Source organism: Anopheles bellator, chromosome 1 (assembly GCF_943735745.2).
Source record: "Anopheles bellator chromosome 1, idAnoBellAS_SP24_06.2, whole genome shotgun sequence".
NCBI lineage: Eukaryota > Metazoa > Arthropoda > Insecta > Diptera > Culicidae > Anopheles > Anopheles bellator.
In genome coordinates this window covers 17,745,012-17,771,383 of record NC_071285.1, presented here as the reverse complement: position 1 = coordinate 17,771,383, position 26,372 = coordinate 17,745,012, and the positions used below count along the sequence as shown (strand labels likewise).

Below are 26,372 nucleotides of genomic sequence, written 5' to 3'. Positions count from 1 at the left end.
ACGGTGCCCTAGAGCAACGGCCTGCAACCCGCTTTGACTTTCACTTCACTCCGCGCGATGTATGGCGATTAGAGATAAGAGATTAACCGAACGAACGAACCCCGAGAGAGAGCGAGAGGAGGAGAGAGAGACGGAGAATGGTGCTAGGCTTAAGAATTCTGTATGAGAATAAATAGTGAAACAAACGAAAGCTAGCGGTATTTGTGTGTGTTCAGATTTTCATTTAAGCAGTTTGCCTGGGAAAATCGAAACGGCTAAAACGTGCACCGATTTGAACCAACCGTACAGCGCCATCTGGTGGCGCATAGCGGGCTGGTGAGGGCAAAGTGAGAAATGAGAAAAAAAACGAAGGAAAGCAAAAAACAGAGCCCGGGAACGCAAAAGGGAAATAGGGGAAAGGAGAATAGGGAATTTGGAAAGGGGAAAGGGGAATTTGGAATTTAAGTCAGCTTTAGAGGCCGGGAACGCAAAGAGAGAACAGAAATTGACAGCTGTCAGTTGTCAGAGTGTGTTTATTTCAAAACAAAAATTCAATGTGAAATGTGCGGTTGTGTTTCGCTTGCGTGCCGTAGTTAAATGGATAATGTATGACTGATTTTCACTATTTTGCCGCTGCATTATCGAGCTCGGTTAGAATTTTTCCCGCGGAACGCGATGTTGGGACCGCTTCGTTTTCTAGTGTAGTCAACAGTTTTGTAACCCTTTTCGGGCCCAGGGTCCACCGTTCCTTGCGCTTCCGCGTGATTCTTCTGATTCGCGTGAACTCTCACGCGCTATGTGTCCATCATCACCCGTGATCGTGTTTGGCTTGTTGTGTTTAGAATTCCAGTCTCAAAGCATTCATTAGCGGCGTATCAGCAACCGATCGACGGTGGTGTGGAACGAGCGGGGTAAGGCCTCATGTTGTTTGTGCATTCCGCGGGCTGGTTTGTGTTGTCAGTAAGTTCGTGTACTGGCCGGGCTGGAAGTAGGTTACCACCGTCGCCGTTCTGTTCCGGCCTCTCCAGCAAACCGACCCGCATAGGTCCGTCCCGGTGGGTGGGGATTTTTTATGGCCGCACCGTACCGTGTCTTTTGGTACACACGGATGGCGAGTGAGTTTAATAGTGACAACATTAAAAATAGATTCAAACACACTGCCGCTGCGACTGCGGCTTCCAAACCGGCTATTCCGACCGCCCCTTGGCTCGCGGTGTTATAAATTATCATTGCCGTGTGTGCGGTTAAGTGTGTGACGCCAGTGAGCATCGTTCAATTAAAGAAACAAGAATCAATCCGTCCGCAAAATGTTGCAGAAAATTTCGATCCGTTCCTTTCGCCTTGAGCCTCCACAAGCAACCCCACCGTAAGCGTCACGATTGTACTCTTAACAACAATCTTTTGACCGTACGAAAAATGTGACAACGAACGATAGTGACAAAATTCAACACAGCAACCCTGAGAAACCAACAACACACTGTGGAGGCATTTTTATGCTGGCGCTGCTGCGTTGTACTACAATTGCACGCTGAAGGACTAACTCGAACGTGCCTAGGCCTAGCAACGGTACGATAGCTGCTGACACTGAGTTTTTTAAGGGTAAAGCCAACAGAACGCGATGGTCAACTGTCTTCAAGCGAAAACGACAACGAAAGTAAGCCGCTTTGGCTGAGAGCTCGCTGTGTGATATCGTAAAACATTCCGAAGGCTCCTAACGACGAGACGAAAAATGCAATGTCACGAAGACCTGGTCCGGGTTTGTAAAACAAATTGAGTATTACGATTATGCTGAGAACCGATAACCTGATTGCAAACGGAAGGCATTTACTATCGCTAAGTTTTAGGTTGCGGAGCTTTAATAGTCATCTTTGATCTCCGAGCGAAACAACCGCGCAATAGTGTCCGGTCCGGTGAGCTTGAAGCTCCGCCATCCGTCGGGTGTCAACGTGCCTGGTCCTCACTCACCTTGACTCACGGTGCGCGCTGCGATGACCGCTGCCTCGCGGATCGTGCCCCAGTCCAGTTTGTATTCAGCGAAGAGAGACGCGGATTCGTCGTGCCAGAAAAGTCGTGCTGCAGCAGCAGCCCGTAGTATTAGAGGTCATGCCAACCCGCCTTGTTGATCGCGGCCGTTGAGGTGACGGCCGTTCAGCGGAACCTGTTTTCTGCTGACACACAGCTGGAACAGGGTTCCGCAGTTTGGCGGATTTTTTTGTGGCCCACCACCATTTGGCGATAATTTTGCGGTGATAACGGCGACCCGTTCATGACCACGGCGGACGATAAGATAACGCCACAGTGAGGGTGCCAGGTTTATCCTCTCATGGTGAAGTAGGCAGAAAAAAATTGTCCCAACGCAACCGCGCTCCGGATCAGAACCGTCGGCGGTACCCGTCATAACCGCGATTCCATCTTTTAACTGTGGCTTGTGGTCCCAGTTTCTCCCCGTTTTAATTTGCAGTGCCGTGTTTGTAGTGGGTTTTCATAAAATCTGAATCGAATCTAGTGACCGGATTGTGGTGAATCGTGTGCGATAGCCGAACCGGATTGAATCAGTAGTGCCTAACAGCGGAGGACAGTGTGTGAAGCGGAAGTAGCATCTCCTGATAGAGGTGCGATAGTCATCGGTACCAACGGGACGGACAACGCTCGTTCGTGAAGCAACAACATGAGCCACACTGATAACAGCTGGAACGTAAAGTGAGTAACGATTGATTGATCTAATGCACATTTCTTTCCATCGTAGTAGCCTACCTTGGAAAACCTTTCCTGACGCGATTCGGAAGTTGTGTAACGAAACCTCGAAAAATCACAGATTCGTAGGGAGGGAAAAAGAAGAAGCAAGGAACCGCTGCCTTTGTGGTTTGATCCTCGTGCGCGACCCGGTTTGACCTTTTGCCGGTGGGTCAATAACGCGGAGCAATCGAATCGAACCATTCATAAACGATATCGCCTTCTTGCCCGTAAGGCTCTCGGTTACACGTATTTCCCTTCCTGTGTAATCCCAAGTGGTATTTAGTTCTTATATCACCTGGCTCTCATGAGGGCTTTTGGTACTATTTTAGGACGCTTATTATGGTGATATGGGTAGTAGTGAATTTCATCACACAGTCGCTTCCTGACTTATCGCTTTATCTCGCTAAATTCTGCCAACAATGATTAAGCCGATACCATAGTGCCTGGTTCCACATCCATTCCGTGAGGCGTGCTATCATCATCACCGAAGTTCACCGTAGCTACACTGGAGCCAAAGGGTTCTTATCTCCACAACCCGGTTACATAAGGACTTCCTCTCGTGTAGTGGAGCTCTCCTACGTGACGTCAAACTTACTCGCACTCCACCAGCAAGTAGTGCTCTCGAGAGAGCTCCGTGCTCCATGCCCAATCAGCCTGACTGCAGTTGCACTCGGTGGCCTCATCATCGGACACTGCATTACAAACCGCGGTGCCGCGCCTTTGAGAACCGCCCCGATGGATCGTGTGATTCGTCCAGTTCCGTGCAATCTAATCTATCGTTTTGTAAACCCGCGATGATGCAGTCGAGCCCTGCACTATCAATCGGAGTGTTTGATGACGGCACACGTAGCATGCGGAGGCCGTCTGGTCGAAAAGGCGGAAGCTACCATTTTTCCCACCAAACATAGAAAATCGAACGCGCACACGCGCCTCGATCCGGCGGCATCGATTAACGCCGAATCTAACAGTTTTTAAAACGCCTTTTAAATAGATTTGACCCGCTGCCAGTGGTAATCCAGCGACCGACAACTGACGCCTGGCACAAAACGGGCTCCCGATATCGATCATGACCTCGCACACCGTGGCGTTTTGTAACCTCTTTCGCTGCGCGAGGCTTCCGACACGGGCGCGCGCTACATGACGACGCCTTTCGCTGTGTTATGATGCCTTTCGTGCTGCGCCCTGGACCTTCCAATCGGCCTTCCTCCAGACGGCGGCCACCGGTGCCAGGTTCGGAAACGTTTGCCGCAATGCCAACGCCTCCGGACGGGTGGTGGCATTTCCACTGTGCTTCAGGGCCGCTTTCCGGTTCCGGGCTTCGGCACCATCTTTCATTATCGGGTTGCACCGGCCGGGCCACCATCGTGTGAACCCTCTGCAAACACACATTCGTAATGTCAGTCAAAGGAAAGGGCGAAAGTATTGATTTTGCATATTTTATTTTATTTTCTGTGCCTAGCGTGCTCGTCGTCATTTGTCCCAGGCCCTGTCGCCCGGTATACGGAGGCCGGCTTCACGTTCCAGAGCCCTGTATCACCTTCGTCACAAACCATAAATTGGCCATGTTAATTCAGTGATCGCAGGCGCAAAAAACTTAGCACCTTAGCAACAGGTCGATGAAAGCTTAGTTCTGCGTGTTGCGAACCTACTCAAAATCCCTGTGTTTTACGCGAAACTCCCTCGCTATAAATTCATTGGATCTGTGCCCAACTAGGTTTGTAGCAGTTCCTTCAAAACCTAAAGTTGAATGGAGAAAACAATCGCTTACATATGCCATCGTTTCTTCTATTTCTATCCTTGAATCTGTTTTTGCACCACAATCGGTGACATCAGCTCTCGTTTATGCTACGTTATCGACTGAAGTCATGAATGTCCACCAAGCATATCTTGCAGGAGCACGGTTCATCTCAACAAGTTCCGATGATGCCGTGCCGTTCTGTGCACCATTCCGATTGCTATCGCGAAAAGGTCAAATGCACAACATTAAAGTGCAATTTGCTTCTCTCTACGCGATTGGCATTTCGCGATGCTGGGCAGAGCGAACACTTCAATCACACGTTCCGACGCAACACGCGTCATACCGGGGGGATGGGCCATAAAGTCATCTAGGTTTGCTTGACTGGCACTGTGTGCAACCTCCGCGGGATGGCCTGCAACTTGCAAAAGATCCCTTCGATTTTCGATTTCGCCACCCCACACAGAGAGCGATAAATAAATAAAAGCCCCATGAATTGTTTTACACTCTCGGCCTGGTTTGTAGGAATGGATGAATAAATCTATTAGCGGGTGCTGCCGATTGCGGTCCGTTTGCTGCCGCTGCTTCCTGTTGGCGATGGACAACGCCTTCGAATCGCCTGAAGTTTATCGCTCTTCCTTCATTTGCCAAATTGTTTGCGTGCCACCCAACTGTGTCATTGCGCAACGGAACCTGCTATGCTGCCCGCGAATGTTGGGCCGCCCGCCCCAACGGGCTGCAGCGTGATTGCAGCACGGCACGGCGGCGCACTAGTTTCGGGTGATGGAGCTCACCTTCGTTACGGTATTTGACCACTCATTCGGCTGTAGGCGGAGGTGGCGCCTCGGTTCGCGGACACGAGACGTTTCGGACGCAACACGCGCGTGGTGGCATAAATGTGCAACTTCCTCGAGTATACGCAAGAACGATACTCTCTTTGATCACCTCAAGTACGCCGAACAGGATCGCATGATCGCTGCTCGTTGGTTAAACATAGCTTCGTGGTTGAAAAAAATTCATTCATTTGCTATTGTCTCATAAATTCTAGCGAAGTGCAGCGAGAACTGGTTCTTGACCGTTAACCGTTTGGTCCACTAATTTCCTTGCAGCGCAGAAAGTAAAACAAACCAAAAAGCACCCCTTAACCGTTCGCGCCTTATGGCGGCGCCATGCGCTCTGCGTCGTCCCGCGGCGTCTTCATCGTTTGCGCCGGTTCGCGTTCGTACGCCACCGAACGTAAACAAAAAATGGAAGATCAGCAAATGTAGAAACGCAATGACGGCGCCTAGTTTTCCACCCGGTGCTGGCCCGGCGTGCCGTGGCTATATCGTGTTTTCCGCTTTCCCTCTCGCTCTGCGCGATGCTCGATGGCCTCGTGCGTTTTTGAGGTTACGGTTGCAGGTAATTGCTGCCCCGACAGCTGATGATAGGAGCTCCGAGGAGGGCTCTTCGTGGGGCACCGTTACAATTTTCGTCCGACCGCCGGACCTGGCCAAGATCGTCAGTTCGCGATCACCAGTGCTCGGGTGAAGTACGTGCGTCCACAACGGGGAAATCTGGGACAAATCTTTGTCGAAGAGGGATTTATTCGTTTATCCGGCCACACGGTGGAAGTGTCGTTGTCAAGACATCGCCTGGCGATCGGCCGAAATCGGCCATGTTTGGGCGTAGGACTTCAAAACGGCGCCGAAAAAATCACCATCCCAGGACGGAGTATCGATCTGCAACCGGCTATAGGTATGACAAGCCGTACACTGCCGTTATTCCTTGGGTGAGATTGGGGTACCACCCGATGTTGGTTCATACCAGTATCGATTGCTCTTATCGTAGTGGCGGGTTCCATTGGTACTCGCAGTGGTGGTCATTTCGGTGCCGTGTTGTAACAATAAAGTCGACGTTAAATCATCGCATTAATTGCCCGTAATAAAAGTTGCAAAAACGAAATGGTCCGTTACCGCTTCTTGGCAAAGAGAAATGCAAATTATCGTTTTCGTTGCCAGTGGATGTGAAATTTCTCCACGACGCCGACCCTTGGGCATCGGATTTTGGACAAAATGGCTTCTTATTTGGCAGCTTTCTACCAAAATTTCGAAACAGCGATGCAAACATCTCATTACTTTGCCATCTGTGCCATGAGCGGTCTTCCAACGGTTGAAAGGATTGATACGAGGCAGACAGCGCCCGTCATACAACTTGCTTAAGTTTAGTAGGCTACGACATGATACTCAATGATTAACACAGTCTCTCTAATGAGCAAAAAAGCAAACTTTTATCGGTCCTTTTAAAGTACTCTTTCAAGTGGCCACTAGGGCACCATTTTTAAGAGTTCTTTTTGTAGGTAAACGCCAAGGCCGGTTCCCCATCGCATCACCATTGACCCCCCAGTCTTCTCCGGTCTCTTCCACTCATCCTCAGAATCTACGTCGTAACATGGAACGTCAGCACCAAGTTCCCGGAAAACATTTCCCTCAACAAACTACTCGGCCTAGAGACGCGTCCTGAGCAGGACACCCATCTGCCGGATTTCTTTGTCATCGGGTATGTGTCCGTTCGGTTTTCTGAGAACCGTGTAAGTTTTCAATCTCTTCTTGCGTTACACTGTTAGGCTCCAGGAGGTGAATGCGCAGCCCCAAAATACGCTCTACAACCTGTTCAAGGATGATTTATGGACGCAAAAGTTCAAGGATCTCCTGAAAGAGCGCGACTATGTGGTCATCAAGACGGAACAGATGCAGGGTTTGCTGCTGTCCGTGTTCGCCCGCCGGAAACATCTGCTGCATCTCCGGCAGGTTGAGACGGAGTACACGCGAACCGGTCTCGGTGGAATTTGGGTATGAATGCCCCTCCGACAGCTTCTCGCAGCATGCCTTCTAGAATCTGTTCTCCTGGTTGCTACACTCTAGGGAAACAAAGGCGCGGTCAGCATTCGAATGAACGTTTACGGGAGCTCCATCTGTCTGGTGAATGCTCATTTGGCCGCTCACGACCACATGCTGGAGGAGCGAATAAACGATTACGAGCGCATTGTGCAGGAGCAAAAGTTTCACGTAAAGACCAGGGAAGCCATCTTCGATCATGAGTGAGTACCAAGATCCTGCCGTGTGTCTCAGATCCTGCGACGCGAGCCTTCAATTCCGAAATCGGTTCTAGCTACGTGTTCTGGTTCGGTGATCTAAACTTCCGGTTGACGGGTGAAGCGACGACGTCGGCCGACGACATACGGACCATGGTGGCACGCGACGAGCTAAAGCAACTGATCGAGAAGGACCAATTGCTGCTAGTCCGCCGTGAGGGACGTGCGTTTCAGAAGCTACAGGAACGGCTGCCTCAGTTTCCGCCAACGTTCAAGTTCGAGCACGGCACCAATGATTATGACATGAAGTGAGTCGCGGCGACGGTGATTGAGTTTGCAATCGTTCGTACTTGACGATCCTTTCTTTGTAGACGAAGACCCGCCTGGACGGATCGGATATTGTACGCGGTGAACGAAACCAACTATCGTAACGTGCGGCTCACGGTGGAGCAGACGTCCTACAAGAGCCATCCGAGCTACAGTATTAGCGACCATAAGCCAGTTACCAGCGAGTTTACACTAAAGGTATGTGTTCGGGCGGGATAAAAGGCTTCTACAATGTCGATTCGGTACATGGTTCCCATAAACCTCTCATACGAAACCCGTCCGCTTCGGGGCAGCCCATTATTGTACAAAGACATCCCAGAGCCAACCGGTGTCCCGGGGGTGAGCGATCGATCACTCTCTCTCTATGTGTGCCCTCTCATTCCCATTTCGACCGGCGAAGCGATGCACCCGGTCCCTTCTGCTATTAATTGGTATCGGTTCCGACGACATCGTGCCTGTTCGCAACGCAAGCAACAAGAAAATTCAATTTAAACCAGACGCTAGACCACCAATTGGGACGCTAGCTGCTACCCACTGTGACACCATAAAGGGAAATCTAATCAATTGCGATAAGACGATGCGGAAAGCCTTCGATAACACCCTTCTCGACCTAAGTCCCTTGTAAAACCCGGCCCTTCGTGGCGCATTGCTTCCGGCTCGTGTGTATATGCGCTGTTGGTTCCTCCATTTTGTTTTGCTCCTGCTGCCGCTGTTGTGTGACTTTCTAACTTCCGTTTCGTTTTGGTTCATTCAAACAACAACCACACCGACATACACAACCTTACACAACATCCCATCATTAACCCGCACACGGCGTGGCGTTGGTGGCTGTGGCAGTGTACGCTTGCGCTTAGTAGCGATGAAAATGGGAATGCGTATCCTGTGGCTGGAACGCGACACAAGGTGATACGGCGCAAGAAACGACGATCCGCCGCGGTGCCGGCGATCAACAGAACGGCGCCGGGGGCTTTAGTTGACACCGCAGGTGCTTCTAGGGGCGATGCAAGGGTGAGTTTCGGTAGTGCCACGCGGTCACACTGCCAGTCACGTCACACGTGCGCCCATGTTTCATGACCTTTTGCTGTACATTTTAATCCATTGTTGTATGATTTCACATTCCGTCATCGTTTAACGGTTTTGAGGCCACGTTTTAACGTGCTTTGTTTTGCATTGTTTATAGCTCAACTTTTCATATAAGTGTTAATTTAACCATTCGCATTGCTTGAATTCGTGTTACACGGTGAACATGGTCAGAAACATTCATTTTATGTTAATGTTCTTCATATCGCCTCACTTCCGCATATCATTCTGGTTTTACTTACTAATTGTAGATATTTCTGTTATTTTGCCACTAACCGAAAACAATAAGTCACTAAAACTAACGTTAGTGCTTATGTTTGGTAAAAGAATGTCTTTTTCTTTCTTTCATTTCTTAACTCTATTTGCACACTGCACATCTTTCGAACCGATTAATGGTGTTTTGGGTGGTTCGTTGGCACTCGTTATGCACGCACTCACCTCTAACAACACGCTCTACGGAATGCGTTTGCGACGTGTATGGCCCCTTGTGTCGCCCGGCCGCTGCGATCGAACATCCTTTCGATCTCCGCACGCCCCCCCACTCTGTGTCCGTTTGATTTTGTGCGCGGGTTACTTTGGCGGGAATGTCTTCTCCTACCCGATGGGCACGCGTGCAGGTTCAACGGAAGTCCCGGTACAATTCTGAGCAGTTCCGAGAGCATTACAACAAGCGGCTAAGCTACAAGCTGGCAATGGCTAACAATTCTGACGTTCACTCTTTCGACGATATCGTTGCGGATCTGGTTGACGATGGTGCCCAGGTGTACGAGGATGCGTCGGAGCGAACGATCAGCTTCAAACCGATCGAGCTGTGGCACATCGGCGAACCGAACACGATCGAGTACGTCATCCCAAGCGGGTTCGATGAGAGTAACGCCGACTGGATCGGAATCTATCGGGTGAGTTTTGCAATAAGCGGGGCCAACGAGGCATCAACATGAATACAGCGGTTCTTTTATGCATGCCTTTTAGGAGAACTTTACTAGTCTGAACGAGTACCTGGCGTACGAGTACACGGAAACGTATAAGGATAAGCAGCATCAGCTGAACGAGCAACAAGTGCAGCACCTTCACAACACGCGCACGGTGGAGCTAACGTTCTCGGAAAACGTTAGCCTCCCGCTCGGCGAACAGTACCAGTTGCTGTACTTCCAAAGCACGGGAACTCGGGGCGTTACCGGACTGGTCGGTATCAGTAGCCCGTTCCCGGTCGAGAAACGGTGCCCTTCGCCCTCGTTCGACGATATCGATTGATCGTGGCCGAAGCGCTACTAGGATAGTCCGGGCCAAAACTAACAGCCAAAGCGCGTGTTGTGGCTTCCGGGTGGTCGGCTACGCCACGCTCCTTCCAAAGAATGCCGTTGCGGGGACTGAACGTGAGTTCGACGCCCGGTCGTTGCTTCGCTTTCGTCCGTTCGCTTTTTCCAGCAGCCGACGCAAACACGAGATGCGCAGAAATGTTCTCTCAACAACCCATTTTGCTTCCTCCGGCGAGAGTAACATAGGAAGACTAATCACCGGTTTGTGATACGTGGTCAATCACTAGCACTAGCGTTGCCCTGTTTCAAGCGGGTGTTGCATTAAAAAGCGAGTTACGAATACAATCACCAGTTTCTAGACGGCGCCGCAAATGTTCCGGATGTCTGAGTGTGCACTTTATAGGAGAGGCCTTATAGCTGGTAGCTTAGAGCATGCTCTATTATGTTAACGCACGCAGCGCAGCGCATAACGCACCACCATCGCAATCGGTTGCGTTCCATTGTTTTTGTTATCGTTTTTGTTTTTATTTTACCATAGAGTTGTATGTAAAGTAAATGATGCCGTGTGCTCTGGTAGTACTGCTAGCGACACAGTAGATGCGGCTTGTGCGAAGCCCGTGGCTTATTTTATAAAAACTTGTTATTTTTTTATTAAAGTAAGTACAGTTCTAGATGGGGTGCCACCGTGGTTTACCTTTTGTTGTTTTGTACAGTGTCACAGTTTTGTTTTCAAGTTGCACTACAGTGAAACGTTCTCTCCGCAAAGTTAATCCGCGACGCCTGCAAAGCAATTTGACTTACAAAATGGCCACCATTCGGCCGGTTTACGAAATCCTTTTAGATTGAAACCGTTCCTAACGTGTCTAAATGTTATTGTTTTGTGCATCTTGTTAACGGAACCGTGTTTTCTTCACATCGACGATTGTGACCAATAAAAGGAACCTTTATGAAAATGAACAATAGTTTAATCTTACTGTGCTACCGCCTCTGGAAGTGAGACAGTTGTGTTGTAAATTATTTGTACGAATTTTTATGGATAGTAAGCGATCCGGAAAAGGAATGATGTCAGTATGGAACCAGTATTGTAGTGCTTATAAAATTAGTAACCCACACAGGTAAAGCTAGAAAGAGAAGAGTTTGTATTCGTTGGATACCAGCGAGAAACCGGTATCAGTTTTTTTGTAGTGTGCGGCAGTGTGCGATCTGGCAATCTATCATTCAGGCGCAGCGTGAGCATGATGTGTACCGGGTTCGTGCGCCACGTACATGAAAGGATTTTTGCTTCGAACCCGCCGTTTGCCGCTCTCTGCGCCGCCCGGCGTGCACGGTATCGATTCCGTCGTCGATATGGACCGTGCGGGACTCATCATCAGTGGCTGAAGGACCGTCATGACAGGCTCGCCGTTTGGCACGGAACGGGCCATCATCATTGGTTCGCGGCGGTTATTTGGTGACTGTGGTTTCCCGTCGTTGTAACAACAACTGGTGCAGTAGCCATGGCGGAAGAACCAGTTCTGAACAGCGCGGAACGGTTTGCGCATACAGACAAAGATTAGGAAGATGAAAATGCCCTGAAAACCGAACAGGATGTCGAAAAAGATCGGAATCTCGCCCGTCGTGTAGTAGGTGACGCTCGTAACGATCCAAACGGTGGCCATCACCAGAAACAGTAGAGTGGTGTACTTATTTCTGCAAAAAAAGGGACACGGTGTGTTAGTCGCAATAGAAACGCCAGACAGAGGATCGAGACGTACATATAAATAACCTTGTTTAATCGGTCACACTGTATCTTGGGAAGGGAAGATATCTCCGACGTACGATTGGCTGCTATCAAACGGTGTCGGATATCTTTATAGTTGTGGTGTAGCGCTATGACCCGCCGCAGGCCAGCGATTGTTACGAAAAGACTTATCGTGTTGAGGATCAGCGTGATGATGATCGTTATGAAGAAATAGTTCTTCACGACGCGTACGCCTGCGATAAGAAAAAGGGAAATAAACGTAAGGCCACACACGCCTCGAGGATGATAACACTTTGATCATAACTTACTGTGTGCGTTTGGAGCAAACCTTGAAATGATCCAAAGCGGAACCAACTGGGCCACGGCAGCGTAGATAGCGAATCGGATTTTTTCTCCTCGCTGGTCTCGGTCACGTGGTAGAAAATACCTTGATGGACAACGGCCACGATCAGTTTATTGTTCGCTGTCCGAACGAGGCAGGACCCTTCTCCTTCGGAGTAACTTACCAAGCGTGTAGACAGTTGTTGACCAGGTTCACCATGAGCCAGAAGAACGTGGCCAGTATGAAGTACTCGGCGTAGCTTTCCAACACAATCTCATCCGAATCCGCCCGTTTGCCGTGGGTTCGGTGCTGGAAAAAGGTTTCCAGCAGCAACGCGACGGCAAAGTTGACGCAATTCATGGCCAGCGCCTTCCCGTGGATATCGTTCAGTTCGGGTACGATGGTGTACAGAATGGCCGTCACCAGCAACAGTGGTACCGCTATAATGAGGCACAGCGTCAGCATCACCAACTGGCCGGCAATGACGTCCGGCAAGAGTTCCACCTCCGAGACGCAAACGTACGCCAGCATCGACCCATCTCTCGCGTCGTAATCGAGACAGTACGCATTGTAGACGTGAAACTCTTCGACCGCGTTAAAGATTACCAGCAACGATCCGTTTTGAATCACGTACAGGGTGTCGTTCGTCTTCGCACCGAACGCCAACAGGCCCCGGTCCATCGGGCACGGGTCACCGAGGACAATGCTCAGTTGAATGTCCTCCTCCAGATCTTCGATGCATCCGTCGTAGAACTGCGCTACGATGGGTCGCATGTCGAAGGTGGGACTCATCGGTCCAGACGCGAAGTCTTCCGTTCCGCAATCCACATACTTCGTGCCGTCTCGCAACAGGCGCTCGCCGATTGGACAACACTTGCGGATGACGTTCACGGTTTCGCTGCGAAAAACCGGCTGGTTGGCCAATTTCTGCGAAAAGAACGTGAGCCATACCAAATGACGTGTATTAGCGATTACGATTCTCCAAAAATTGTATCTAACATTTCTGGAGCGACATCACGCGGGGTAGGGTCCTTTTCTTCGATCAGGATCTAACGCCGGGCCCTACACTATTTGCACTACTTCTCGTCATTTTAAAACAACTTTATCTTATCACTCGTGCGCCTAGGGTTTACGATCGTCCCCGCTCTGGTGTGTTTGGTCTTTGCAAACATGCACTTCAGACAGGCGCTTATCGGAAATAATTTGTTGATTGAATCAACCCGGCGGTAGTGTAGAGATATTTTACCGTTTTCAGTTAATCCCAGCCGAAGAGGATTGGTGGGCTAAGATTGTGCGCGATCGGTAGCGTTTGTGCACATATGATAGCAACTGTAAGGGTATTTTTTTTCCAACGGCGTGGATTACACAAACCCCTTTTGCATCAATTAATACTGATGCCGGCGATGTCGAAATCCTATTATTAACACTTCCTATCATGCTGTGTAATATTTGTCCCCTACCTGATAGCGTTTGCAATTATTTTCGTCCTCGCCAGTCACTGAGGTCGCCGGCATTTCAGAAGAGCCAGATGGTGTTACGCTACTGCTACTGCCACTGCTGGTGGTTGTGGACATTTCGAAGACCTTCATTGTGGAAGCAGCTTCAAGTAGCACTGCGGCAGATGGCACCATGATCGGACCGAGCGTAGTTTTATTATCGACAGCACGATCGCTATCACTCGGTTCGAAATCATGTCGAACACTGACGGGGGAGACACTGTGCAGATCAGAATCCTTCGACGGATTCTCTCGCACCGGCGGTTCTTCCGGCGCTGGATCAGACGAGTTGTCCGGCGGCTCTACGTCGTCGTAGTCTCCTGAATAAAAAATGTCATCATCAGTGATCGGGTCCAGTATGTCGTACTCCAACAGGCCGGCAGCTTCGAAGCTTTCACCTTCGTCGCTCGGGTGCTCGATCGGTCGATGGTACGGTGTGTCATCATCGTACTCTTCGTACGTTTCCTTCGGCAGGCCGCTTCCGTCTTCGAAGCCACTTGCCGCATGCTGCCACACACCACACAGCAGCACGAAATACACGATCACTACGCACGATCGAGCCATGCTTCTTAATGTTGGTCTGCGCGAAGATCGCACTCCTTTCACATGCTCGCCACCAACTCTACCGGTCGATTGTCTCACTTCGTGTCTTTGGATCCCGGCACACTCAGCAAGACCCCTCGGGCGTCTTCACGGGCAACCGTTTGTGGACTGATTTTCCTCCGCAGACCAATTGCTCCTCTAGCCCACGCAGGTTGTTGCACACTATCGTCGGGAAGAGACCGTCGTGGTCGTAGTGCCACTATCAGCAAATCGAATACACGCACTGGCAGTAGATATGCTCCGAGGGCAACGTTGAACTTCGGGCGAGACCGACGGCCAGCTCCCACTGATAAGCCAACGCTGCCGGGGGGACACAGGTGTGTCACACGGTGCGGCTCTGGGTCGTACCTGGTGCACGGAATTCACAAGTTATGAAATTGAACCGCGCGAAGATGCGTTTCCGTTTAGGCAAAATTCCACCGCAGCCCGATATCGCATTTTACAGTCCCCAATATCTCCGGGCAGGGTGTGTCCCCCGGAGACACACAATGTTTAGTGACTGTGGCGCGGCTCCGAAGTCCGATGTTGGGCGGTGACGATAACGAACGTGGAACGCGAATCTCGGTTGGTGCACGCGAACGCGATGGTGTTGGCGATGACCAAATCACGCGACGACACATCCAAAACTGATCCCCGCGGTTCAGTTCGGCGGCGGCACAAACGGCGTGGACATTCCTGTGAGCTGCATATCAATAGACTGCAGCAGTAGGTGAGCCGCAGGCGTCAGTTCTCCCTCGCGCGCCGGTCGGTTGGTCCGGCTGACGCACACCAGCGCCGACGACCGGTTCGTCCTATGTTATCAGCGCTCCGATAACACACCAGGTATCTGCCCGGTGGAGACCCCGAAGTATCCGACCGCCGACAACGACGACATCGAGAATGGGTCGTAAAAATCGCCAAACCTCTCCAAATTTTTTTGGGGTGTCTCTTCGGCTTTCCGGAGTTGCCTGAGGGGTTTACGTAACCGATTTCGATGCGGAAGTGAATGTTTGGACAAGTGGAAAAGCCTCCCCACATGGCACTTACCCAAGGGTACGGTGTGAATCGTGCCGTGTGGCCGCGATATTTGCGTAGCTCATGAGCTAATCAACGTGGCCGAGCCGGGCGACGATGCTCGTTCTGTACGTTCGGACACTACACTAAAAAATAGATGATGCATGACCGGTGCTATAGGGTTGCTAGATTGCCATTTGCCCCAGCAACTTAGCCCACTGCTCGGTGGACGCTGTCATAGTGTGTTTCAGCGATAGATACTTAAGAACCGGGTGCTCGTTGATCGAAGATAGCTGCGAACCTTTCATTACGTCGCGGAGAGACACCAGTGTGCACATTTTTCACTACGGTGTTTATCACGCCAATGCATTCGGTTCCGTTATCAGTAATCGGCATGCTTTCTTGGGTGTGATGATGATAAACATAAAAAGCAAAAAGCATGTTTTGGGCACTTTTTGTTTGGCGGTTTATTACAACAAATTTTCACATTCTCTTCGTTCCTTAGGTGTATAAAAAAGGGTTCGTTGACTACATTTCGACTGATTTATAAATATACAAGACGTGCTAGGGGTTTGCCCCGTGATGATGTGTCGCTGCGCACTGGCATCTGTCTCGTCCTTGTCTTTTTTGGCACACGATAGAGGATCTCTCGGTTGGGGGTGGTGTTGCTCGCACCTCGTTCGCAACCCGCCGTTGGGCATTTGGTAACTTCTTTCTACTCTCTCTCTCTCTCTCTATACCCTAAATCGACATACGTATTCGGGTGGCGCGGTTTAAGTTTTCACGGCGTGGCACCTAGCGACGAACTCGCCGCGCCGAAAATATCATCCTCGCAAACATCACAGATTGTAGCAAATGGCGAAAAGGCTTCGGGCAGCTACGAGATCCTAACCACTCGATCGTCAGTGTCGTCGTTGTGCCGCAACCGTTTCATCTCGATACCGTTCTCCAGCACCCGCAGATCGACCGAGCCCGAGTTGCTCCAGCACTCGCGGATGATGATCCACTTCTGGCTGCCGGCCACAAACACTACGCCAACGAACAGACCCTGCACCACGATGATGTAGACGGCGGCGATCCGCGGGAAGTCGCTCATGTTGGTGGCCAGCATCAGCACCGCGAACGCGATCCAGCACACGATCGAGAAGCCGGCTTCCATGCGACACAGCCGGGTCCTGTACCGCGGAAAGGGTGTATGAGTAATGATTTGACGCTCCCACTCTCGGTGGCCTTGTAGTCGCTAGGTGTCAACTTACTGTTTGCTTATGTCATTCAATCGCGCGTGATTAATTTTCGTTTGACCGCTGACCGCGGTGTCGTTGATATGCAGATAGATCCCCGAGGTCAGCCGTCTCGTGTAGTACGTCGAAAGGGCGTGCGTTAGGGCGATCCCCGCGTAGTAGATGAACACGATCGATATGAGTCCACCTGGTCGCGTGTGGGAGAATGAGGAAAATAACTTTATGACCGCATGTTCGATAACCAATCATCTCATCTCACCCTTTGGCAGCAGTAACAACGGTATCAGACTGATCGTATAGAGCACTCCGATCAATACGTAGACGTCTCGCTTGTTGTGGCCATCGTACTCGAGCCCATTCGGGATGTAATATGCAACGTAGACCGTGTTGAGGACGTTCATCAGGAAGAACACAAACACCGACGTACCGAGGAACGCATTGGCAAACAGTTCGAGGACGGCTAGAAGAACCGGCAGACCGCATGTTTCAATTAGCACCTCGAGGAGCGTGATGATATCTGCAATCAAAACGCCCCGGTATCGCTCTCTTACCATGGGTTCCGCCGTCACCACCGACACACTGGTCCCCGCACCGGGCCAGCCCGACAAATATCGTTCCGACGGCGAAGGCGCTGGCGTGGGCCGCTATAAGGTACCCGAACGTGTCATTCAGCTTCGGCACGAACGTGTAGCTGAGCGCGGTAATGGTCAGTGCCAGGGTCGCTAGCGTGACGCCAACCGCGATGAACACCCGCAGGAACGCAATCTGGGGCTCGTGCACCTCCTCGCACACCTTCGCCAGCAGCCGGGCATCGCTGGTCATCTCCACGCAGTAGCTGTCGAAGACGGACACCAGCGAACCGTACTCCAGCACCAGCAGGGACCCGTTCTGCATCACAAACAGCTCGTCGCCCTGGTCCGCGCTGTACATGAGCGCTTGCGGTGCATCGTGGCACAGGTCCTGTGACACCACGGGCAGCGACACCGGCTCGTCGCCCACCTCGATGCACTCGTTGTTGCCGTAGAAGTGCGCTTCGATCGTTTCGATCCTCAGCTCGCGGTTCCCCGGAACGCACTCGTACCGAAAGTTGCTGAGCGGCTGTATCATCTGGCCCGGTGGGCAACACTTCTGGATGCGGGCCCTCTCGTGGTAGACGAGTTGGATCGGAGATGCCTGCAGAAAAAAAAGGCGGGAGGACAGAACACCATTCATCAGTAGAGCGATTGACTCCCAGATTACCCCACGCGGCAGTTTCTACTAATAAGCGGGGGTTTATACATATTCATAGTTGAATACTATTAGCAAAGGCAACAAACCGAAGCAAATAACTTATATAGCTGACCTAATTAGTTGTAGCATTCCAACGTAACGGAGCCTAATTTTATGTTTTGTGCCGCACGCAAACGTAGTCTAGAGCCGGTTTCAATGTGTGACTGGCCGGAGCTAACCACAGTATGCAAATATCGAATCACTCTGCATTGGCTCTGCTCCATTTCTAATCCTAATGTCAACGATGACGCCAGACTGGCGGCGAGCACAATGCCGATAGGTCGACCATCGTCGAGTCCAACGGTCCCCACGTGCCACGACACATCGTTAAACAGCAATTAGGGACGGATCGCAAAACATTGCTCCGTGACCGTGATTGGACACCGGGAGTCGCGTTTCGCTTCTGAGAATGTCTGGACTCAAATCTTTATCATCTTTCTTATCACTCCCCGCGTGGCCGCGATGACGTCGCCCATTCGTCGCTCATCGCGTAGGAATGCGCGAGCATAATTTAGTCCCTCACCCGGGGGTTCCCGATACCTACGCTGAATTCCGAGCAGTTGGAGGGAAAATCTGGCACCTCCGGATGAGTTTCCTGGTCACGGGTCCGTTCGGGTACCGGGTGTTCTGTCGCAGGACGCAAGCTGGTTGCCGCAATCGATGTTGCAATCGATGACGAAGCTATCGTCGTTGTCGTACTGGTAATCGTTGTCGTTGCACTACCTTCGCCACTCACCGTTGGCCAGCCGCTTGATTGATCAATTTCGTTCGCGATTGAAGCCGGTGTCGGTGATGGCGGCGGGACGCTGGAGTCTTTCGGTGCCACGGAGTTCTCTCGCACGACCCCGGTGCTGGCGCTGGCGATCGTAGCGCGGCTACCGTCAAATATTGGCACCAGGAGCGACAGCGACAGTAAAACCAGTGACAGCGAACGGGATGGGCCCGCGGGTGGCGTGGCGCAATGCATGGCACTGTTTGAACTGCAGAACTCGGATCCCCGGGCGGGCATGGCCTCGCGATCGGTCGGGGCGGGGTGCGGTCAGCGGAGCGTGTTATTAAATCACCACCACAAGCAGTACTGACGATGGTTCACGGGTTCTGTACCTCTTCACGGCACGCAACAACTTCGGGAGGGTTACGAGAGAGAGAGAGAGCGAGCGAGAACGTCGTTGAGTCATGTCACGTCCACATCGGCCACCGTCAGCGGTTTCCGTTGTTGCAGCAAATCCGGTAGCGACCACGGCACGGCACGGTGTGCTTGCTACCTCACAGAACTTCACGTCTTCGCGGTCTACGCGGGAACCGGCCGGCCGCCCGGCGCGTTAACAGGTAGTCAGCACGGCTCACCGAAATCGTGACCCACCTAATTACGGGGTCTGATACGCAATCCACCGTCACAGGCGACACATGTGACGCCTCCCGAAGGCCATACGGCCTCCAAGGCTTTCGTGCCGGGGGCCGACGACGTATTCGGGGGTTTGTTTGTTTTCTTTTTCCCCGCAGCAACCGGAGCACCATTTACGTAACACGCACGCACGCACACCACCCTGGGGTGTTTCAGATCCTAGACCGCGGGACCGGCTTAAAATTTCGTCCGGTTACCATCGGGACACATCTCGAACTCCGACCCACCGGTTCCAGGATTCGTTCAGCACTGCGTACGCCGGTGAACCTTTTCCCGCGCCGGCACCACTACTAGAACCCAGAACGACACGAACTTTGCGCCGATCACTTAACTACTAAGCCCCCCCCCCGGGGCAAGTCAAGGGGTTGAAGCGTCAGGTATGTCGTCCGAATCTCTGGCCGCGCGCGAGTTCGCTCGCGGATTCTCGCGTTGCGTGGAAGCTTTACTCCCTAAAAGCGCGCCTCGCTCTCGCCTCTCTTGTGTTTCTTTGTAGTCTGTCTGTGTTTGTGTGCGTGCCGATGCTGCCCATGCCGTCGGAAGAGGGCGGAATTCGATAGTCTTCGGAATTAATTCACGGTTGGATGCCGGATCGTCACCGGGGAATGAGCAGGGTGTATTACATTCCGAACCGGTCTCCTCCGGCGCACCACTGTGCCACTGTCGCTTGCGTAGCGGTTGGTCTCACGCGGCTAGTGACACGACTACCAGCACCTGAACCGCGGCACTGCTGAGCAAACACTACGGGCTGGCGCTGGAATCAGGATTGATAAGGTTTATCATATCTCGAACCGAACGCGCCCGCTACTCGGCGGATCTACTGCGTAACAGGTTGTGTTTGGGGGGCCTCCCGAACCCTACTAGCTCACCACTACTTAGTGCTTCAATTTGCCCAGCACGCCCATATTTGTAGCCGCGGTTGCTGCTATTTTTCCATTTGTCATTACGCTCGCGTTCGGACTCGGTCGGGGAACCGGAAAGAGCGCGGAACGTAATATCCGATCCGCCGCCGGCTAGTCGTCAACGCATGCTTCCGGTGTTTTATTGTCCGGGATTACGGCCTTCTTATGAGCTGGGTGGTGTATGCGCATCGGCACGGCACTTGGAAGCGTCACGCATAACCGAGCAGGGTTCAAACTCACCAGATCGGTTATTTAGTTTCGATTGTTTCGTCTTTTTATTCTCAGAATCACATTCGGTATGCGGCTCGTCCGTAGATTATCCGTCCACGCTGACAGTGAGTGGAATATAAAACTTTAATTTGGTACTTATGGCGAGCTGCTCGTTCCAACCTTGAAATAATACTAAAAATCATCATATTTATGGCATAAATCGGCGAGTTTTCCCATAAATGACAAGTCGTATGCAGTTTGTAAGTTACCGTCCGATGATTCATCCGCCGGTGAGTTCCCGGTTGAACGCTCTTTGGACAGGACAGCAACTAGCGGCTGGACGTTAATTGTCTTCATTCCATGGGAAAGCCATCTACAAGCTGCAACACTGCAATCGACGACGATGGGGTTTTCCGTGGTTCAGGTGATTTTTTCTGCCACAAAGGCTGGGCTCTTTAGCTGCAACCTGATGGCATTTATAATCGAAATGAGTATGGCCTCAACGTCCATAAAAAAAGGAAAAACTATTCGCTCACTCTCTCACGGCACAACAACAGAGTACGAGTTCGATGTTTATCCTTTTACTGCTTGCATTGATTGTGCAGAAGGCAACCTCTTCGATCTCAAAAACAAACTAAAAATCATCTAGATCATAGCAACTCCAACCGAGAGAGAGCGAGCGAGCGCAGAGTTGCTAATCACAGCAATCCTCGACTAACGTTAGGGAAATTCCAGTTAAAACGGTTCCACAAACCGCTGAACCGGTACAGATTAAAACCGGACCGGCGGTCAAAGCTTACGAAAGAAGTTTCCTTTTTCCCTCTCATTTTTGGGGTTTTCCAAAGAAAAAAAAACTTTCCCCTGTGCACCCAGCCGGCCTGCGTAACCTCGAAACGTCTTCAAGGTCACGAAGCTGTCGGGTCTTGGTTCGGGACTGCCGCCGGGACCAAAAAGTCGGTTTCCCCTACGACATTCGCCAAAACCGGTTCTGAGCGGCCCGGTTTCGGAGACAGCGGCCACCCAATGTAGCAAGATGAAAGATGTCTACGGCTGATCAATTGTAAGTTTTTGTTGATTTTTGAGTTTTATTTATCGTTCTCCGTGGCCGCCGCGCTTATAGGAGGCGCTTTAACAACTAAGGTTCGTGTTTGAGTTTTACGTTATAAAATACACTAGGAATTGCGCTACCGAAAGCGGAATCGTTGCCTCTATCCGAACCTGGCTGGCGGCGATAGGGTGTACGTAAGAGGTAACAGACCACAAGTGAAGAAGCTAGGAGGAGTATAGTGCGGTTCGGCAGCTGGAAGTGTCCGAGACTTTACACCACACGCAGTTCGTTCTCGCCATCACCGTACGCTGGTGGCGTCCCGTCTTCGTCCGGGAACTGGGAGATCACCGTCTGAGTATCGCGCGGAACGACCTGCTCCGCGTAGGGATTTCCGTTGGCGGGACCGGATCGCTGGTGCTTCAGCCGCTTGCCCACGTTGCAGAGTCCGATCGAACGGCGCCTCAATCCCACGAACACGACGCACACGATGATCGCGTTCCAGGCGAGCACCGAAAGCAGCGAGTACTTGTCCATCGAGTACGGTATCCAGACGATGATCTGGGTGGCACAGGCGAACGTTGACACGATCGTTCTGAAAGCAGGGCAAAACGGAACAGAAACCTTAGTACAGCTCCCTCTAGAGGCTTGGCACTCTACTCGGGCCACTTACAGCTCCCTTCGCTGACCGATTCTCTTGGCGGTACTCCCTTCGTTGATCATTTCGAACGGATTTTCGTTGCTGTTGAACCCGAGATGGTTACGGCCGAAGGACGAGTAAACGTTCGCCCCGCTGACGATCAAGGCCACCGACAGGCTGGTGAGCACGGCCAAAAACAGGACACTTTCGAAATAGAACGTCAAGGCCATGGCAACGAGCGAGCAGGAGGAGATTAAAAACACCGCCACCAGCAGGAGCCGATAGTTGATGCTGGTGGTCCCGGTGGCCGACGAGAAGAACAATATCGAGCAAAACAGCACGAAGATGGCGTACGACATTTCGATCAACACCTCCACGATTGGCCGATATTCACCTGCAGAACGGATCAAGCGAGGATCAATCATTACATTCACTCTAGGTCCTGGTGACCCTGTTAATCCTACCTTGCTCAAGTGCGACTAGAAAGAGTTCCAGCAGGATAGCGGCGGCCAGCAGTCCTGCGTGACTCCCGATCAGCGGTCCGTACCGATGGGGAAGCGTACGGTCGAACAGGTACGCCAGCACGGTGACGGCCGAAGCGATCAACGCCAGCGCGATCATCGCCGTGCCCAGCCAGCCGGAGAAGAGATCGGGTTCGGATTCCGGCTCGCAGATGTGTGCCGCCAGCACCATATTGCCCGACTCTTCCACGCAGAAATCGTCGTAGAACTCGATACGGTCACCGCGCGTGACGACCAGCGAACCGTTCTGGATCAGCAACATCTGCGTGCCCCGATCGTTGAAGATCAACCTGCAATGTCACAGTATTAGTTCAACAACTTCTTCCAAAAGCGAAAGAACGGGCTGCAACCTTACCGCTGACCGACGCATTTCTTGTCGATCGTGATGTTGTACCTCAGGTACTTGCCGTACTCGTGGCAACCCGGGCCGTAGTAGTCCAGCTGGCGGGCCAGCAACGAAAAGTGAGTCCCCTGCGTACCGAAAGGATCCATCGGATGGCAGGTGGTGATGCTCAGGCGGTGAAACGATTGGCCCTTCGGGCAACACTTGCGCACCGTCAGCTTGCTCGTGCGCTTGACGTCCAGCGGCTGGCGAACGGAAAGATCAAAACGGGGATCGAATCATTAATCTAGGGATTTGGGGTTTTTTTTTTTGTCAACCTGTATCTGGCCTTGTTTTCGGGATTGAAAGTATTGTAATATTGTCTTCAAACGTGGGGCTTTGCGTCATCGCAATTCTTAGTGGCTCTTAATAAGTTTTTTTTTTGTATAAAATGATCATCATCTTCAAACTGTAACTCTGCGAAAAGAATCATGATTTTCTGCAAAATGTTACGATTGTAAATTATGATTCACCGCTCCCGAAGAACCGTCACACTATCGCGAGGATCAGCATAAATTATGCAAATTCTAGTCACATGGCATAACTGTACTGTGTCCCATTTCAGAGTCTCGAATATGTGGCCCGCCTTTCCGTGCACTATAAAAAATTAGTTCTATCCCGAAGTCCTCAGAATCAATCGTTTGATATCGTGTTGCGTGTTGCGCGCTTTTATAGAATAGTGTATCAATCGCAACGCGATATCCGGTTCCTCGGGAGCTGTTTCGCATGCTCTTTTACCCTTTCATTCGGGTGTTTGAATTTGTAACCTAATCCCGAAAACCGGTACCCAGCGAGAGGAGCATTCTTCCGAAAAGACGACGCAGATGCGCCCAACCATCCTGGCCAGCTGCCTCCGCCACCGCCATGATTTCGTGTTATATATTACCGACACGATAAACTACATCCGACCGTGCCGACGAGCGGGGCCGTTGCAACCGTTGCAACCGTTGCAAATGCAACGGACATAAACATCGACTGCGGCCCGGCGCGCCCAAGAACAAACATCAAAATTAACAAGCCGAACCGGGCGAAATAGTTTACGTGATTTCGTGTACGATGACCACCGAAGGCCAACCCGATTGGGCTGGAAAGCAAGGACCTTCGGAAGTGGAGGGTTGAGAAATTCGACTTCGACCGGCTTTGCAACCTGCACCTGCCACGTCAGTTTCAGTGTCCGTGCCTCTGTGTGGCGGGCCAACTGCCGGTTGGTGCGTTTCATTCCATGGCGCTAAATTCGTCAATCACCTGCCAACTTGCCATAAACCCACCGGCTGTGTCTATTCAATTAGTCTATAGCTCTCCGAATGGCCAAAAATTGATCCAAAAAAACCGGGCAACCATTAGAATGTCCCGGAATTAAGAAAAACAGTTTCGGCAGGCGTTTCGAATCGATATGAATAATTCATGGCAGTTGATACGCCGCGAAGTCACCGCGGCCCTATCACAGATGCAATCGGGAGGCAGTTGCCGCCGGCTGTTAAACCTTTTTTTGCAGCAATCCAGAAAGTTTTATGGCGCATCAGAACAGAACCTCCGCTCCGTACATCCTTGAACCGCCCCGTTTGCTGCATTTCTGCATGCAAAAGTGATTGCAAAATGGAGAATGTTTATGGCTCGCGATAGCACAGCACAAAGGAAGTATAGCCATAAGTGCGTCGCTAGCACCGGTTTCCATCGTAAACAGCAACTTCACATTTGTTTCCATTTCCGGCCGAGTGAATTGGACCGATCTGTTCTAGCGACACGTTAGGAGCACGTTATTAAAACAACTCCAGCAGCCTCGATCGCCTACGGTGCCATGGCGGAGTGGCAACAATAATTTCACTGTCAAGCTAGGCGAAGAAAAGTCGTCCGCCGGCCAGGCAGGACAGCAAACCGGTCAAGGCAATTAGCTGGGTTGGCTTGATGTATGCTAAATGAATCACACCTGCGGGGACAGTGCAATGAAGCGTTTGGCGATGTGATTTGATGCGCCCGAATCAAGGTGTGCAAGGAGCGTGATGCCATACCGCAAAGCACCCGCAAAGGTGAACCACTTTATGGGCCGCAACAGTGACTCAATTCACCCTCCCTCGAAGAATTTGCTCTCAATTTGCTATCGCTTGCCGCGGACCTGGTGGATGTTGATGCGTGTGGTAAACAAAAACAACAACAACAACAGAGGCCCGACTCCGATTGCCAATGTGCAGCCAGATGCGAGCCTCACTTCGCAAGGCTGGTAACGGAGCTGGTTTTTTGTGTCTGGTGGTGCCATTGCCAACAAATCCTCACACAACACCGGCACGTCATTAACGCGAGCCGCGGCTAGACTGCGTGCGGTTCAAGGTCAACCTTGATGCTCCTTCTCTTCACAAAGCGCGCGCGCGCTCGTATTTTGGACCGGCCTCCAATTTGTCCAGTTCGTCGATTAAGATCTTGCCTCCCCAGAGCAGGGCACAGTTGAGGCCCCCGGTTTGGCCACCTTTTGGGAGCCATCTGCTCCGGGGGCTTTCTTACCTTGCGGCTGCCTATGCAAGCTATGCTCTGTTCGGCCGAACTCGCCACAATCGGCGCCGCGGGTCCCAAGGACCGGCCCGACGCACCGCTGGGCTGCGTTGGTTCCGTTTGATTTAACGCCTTCGAGATCAACCGATCGAGGGCTTCGTTGTAGTCCTCCAGCCTTTCCTTCTTCGGCCGGTGCTGCTCATCGATCACGTAGTCGTCGGGCAGATTCTCCCCGGAATCGTCGACGTACGTAATGAAGTTACCGCGTGCGCGATCGATCCCGGCGAATAACAGAGCGCACCAGACGGCCACCAGCCAGAGTGTCCTTTGTGAACTCATACTGTTGGCCCCGGGGTGGTGTTGCTAATTTCCCTATACAACAGTGTCACTTCACTTCACGTGAGAACTATCACAGGCCGACGACGATCATTCTTCGTTACGATCTAATAGGATAACCACAATCACTCCACGTCAGCGATCGAACTGAAGCGAACGTTGGAAGAATCGGTGAATCCTTTTCCACTTTCTCTCGCTCCACGCACACGCGATCTCACGGTCTGCGGTTTCCGTGGCTAACAGCTGTCTATGAACGGACACTGTCCGGTTTGCTAGTGCGCCCTGTGCCGTGGCTGCGAAGCGTCTGAACCGTCTCGAGGTCCGAACGTCTCGCGATCGCGGTGCTAAATGCAGATCACACTGGCGTTGCCATTTGCCCACAGTTCTCCGTGGCGGTGTGCGTGGATTGCCGCCACCACCACCGCCACCGGCCGTCAGGTGAAATCAGGTTTTCGGTTTTCGGATGAGTGGCTGCGACTGACGTAACACCGAAAAACCCATCCACCCTTGCGGAAGTCGGGTGCGATCGGAAAAACAAGTTCTAACGATCGGCCGAAGGCCAGCACGGCGCGCGACCGCTAGAGCTGGTGGTGCAC

At 51.6% G+C, this 26,372-nt stretch overlaps 4 protein-coding genes across 8 annotated transcripts; 1 reads left to right on the top strand and 3 right to left on the bottom strand.

Moving 5' to 3' along the window:
* Nucleotides 1-540: 540 nt before the first annotated feature.
* LOC131205589 (phosphatidylinositol 4,5-bisphosphate 5-phosphatase A-like) lies at nt 541-11,675 on the top strand. Of its 4 annotated transcripts, none has more exons than XM_058197749.1 (9): nt 541-890; nt 2,486-2,679; nt 6,836-6,988; nt 7,056-7,281; nt 7,354-7,529; nt 7,601-7,831; nt 7,895-8,048; nt 9,548-9,829; nt 9,903-11,675. In XM_058197749.1, exons 2-9 carry the CDS (start codon nt 2,648-2,650, stop codon nt 10,182-10,184), a joined length of 1,536 nt encoding a protein of 511 aa, XP_058053732.1. In that variant the 5' UTR covers nt 541-890; nt 2,486-2,647; the 3' UTR covers nt 10,185-11,675. The 4 variants fall into 4 exon arrangements, with proteins under 4 accessions (XP_058053732.1, XP_058053731.1, XP_058053733.1 ...); XM_058197748.1 differs by having other exon boundaries at nt 543-585; nt 2,455-2,679; XM_058197750.1 differs by lacking the exon at nt 541-890 and having other exon boundaries at nt 2,424-2,679; nt 6,866-6,988.
* LOC131205588 (probable G-protein coupled receptor Mth-like 14) lies at nt 10,707-14,890 on the bottom strand. Of its 2 annotated transcripts, XM_058197747.1 has the most exons (6): nt 14,147-14,890; nt 13,713-14,068; nt 12,437-13,179; nt 12,239-12,357; nt 11,944-12,163; nt 10,707-11,878 (listed from the first exon to the last, which is right to left on the bottom strand). In XM_058197747.1, exons 1-6 carry the CDS (start codon nt 14,310-14,312, stop codon nt 11,404-11,406), a joined length of 2,079 nt encoding a protein of 692 aa, XP_058053730.1. In that variant the 5' UTR covers nt 14,313-14,890; the 3' UTR covers nt 10,707-11,403. The 2 variants fall into 2 exon arrangements, with proteins under 2 accessions (XP_058053730.1, XP_058053729.1); XM_058197746.1 differs by having other exon boundaries at nt 13,713-14,890.
* A 960-nt stretch (nt 14,891-15,850) lies between these two features.
* Nucleotides 15,851-18,863, bottom strand: LOC131215141 (uncharacterized). Its single transcript, XM_058209526.1, has 5 exons — nt 18,399-18,863; nt 17,137-17,758; nt 16,845-17,045; nt 16,601-16,772; nt 15,851-16,519 (listed from the first exon to the last, which is right to left on the bottom strand). The coding sequence occupies exons 1-5, from the start codon at nt 18,861-18,863 to the stop codon at nt 16,222-16,224; spliced, it is 1,758 nt and encodes a 585-aa protein (XP_058065509.1). The 3' UTR covers nt 15,851-16,221.
* A 2,633-nt stretch (nt 18,864-21,496) lies between these two features.
* Nucleotides 21,497-26,001, bottom strand: LOC131216564 (uncharacterized). The gene is made up of 5 exons (XM_058211092.1): nt 25,453-26,001; nt 22,930-23,162; nt 22,518-22,864; nt 22,087-22,447; nt 21,497-22,008 (listed from the first exon to the last, which is right to left on the bottom strand). Exons 1-5 carry the CDS (start codon nt 25,777-25,779, stop codon nt 21,687-21,689), a joined length of 1,590 nt encoding a protein of 529 aa, XP_058067075.1. The 5' UTR covers nt 25,780-26,001; the 3' UTR covers nt 21,497-21,686.
* Nucleotides 26,002-26,372: the final 371 nt, after the last annotated feature.

Coding starts and splice junctions, on each gene's coding strand:
- LOC131205589 (XM_058197749.1), top strand. CDS start 2,648: ATGAGCCACACTGATAACAGCTGGAACGTAAA. Junction 7,530..7,600: donor GAAGCCATCTTCGATCATGA/GTGAGTACCAAG, acceptor AATCGGTTCTAG/CTACGTGTTCTGGTTCGGTG. Junction 7,832..7,894: donor ACCAATGATTATGACATGAA/GTGAGTCGCGGC, acceptor CTTTCTTTGTAG/ACGAAGACCCGCCTGGACGG.
- LOC131205588 (XM_058197746.1), bottom strand. CDS start 14,312: ATGGCTCGATCGTGCGTAGTGATCGTGTATTTCGTGCTGCTGTGTGGT. Junction 13,180..13,712: donor ATAATTGCAAACGCTATCAG/GTAGGGGACAAA, acceptor TTCTTTTCGCAG/AAATTGGCCAACCAGCCGGT. Junction 12,164..12,238: donor GTTTGCTCCAAACGCACACA/GTAAGTTATGAT, acceptor TTCTTATCGCAG/GCGTACGCGTCGTGAAGAAC.
- LOC131215141 (XM_058209526.1), bottom strand. CDS start 18,863: ATGCCCGCCCGGGGATCCGAGTTCTGCAGTTCAAACAGTGCCATGCAT. Junction 16,773..16,844: donor GTTGTTACTGCTGCCAAAGG/GTGAGATGAGAT, acceptor ACACGCGACCAG/GTGGACTCATATCGATCGTG. Junction 16,520..16,600: donor TTGAATGACATAAGCAAACA/GTAAGTTGACAC, acceptor TCCGCGGTACAG/GACCCGGCTGTGTCGCATGG.
- LOC131216564 (XM_058211092.1), bottom strand. CDS start 25,779: ATGAGTTCACAAAGGACACTCTGGCTGGTGGCCGTCTGGTGCGCTCTG. Junction 23,163..25,452: donor CTTGCATAGGCAGCCGCAAG/GTAAGAAAGCCC, acceptor TCCGTTCGCCAG/CCGCTGGACGTCAAGCGCAC. Junction 22,448..22,517: donor TCTAGTCGCACTTGAGCAAG/GTAGGATTAACA, acceptor TCCGTTCTGCAG/GTGAATATCGGCCAATCGTG.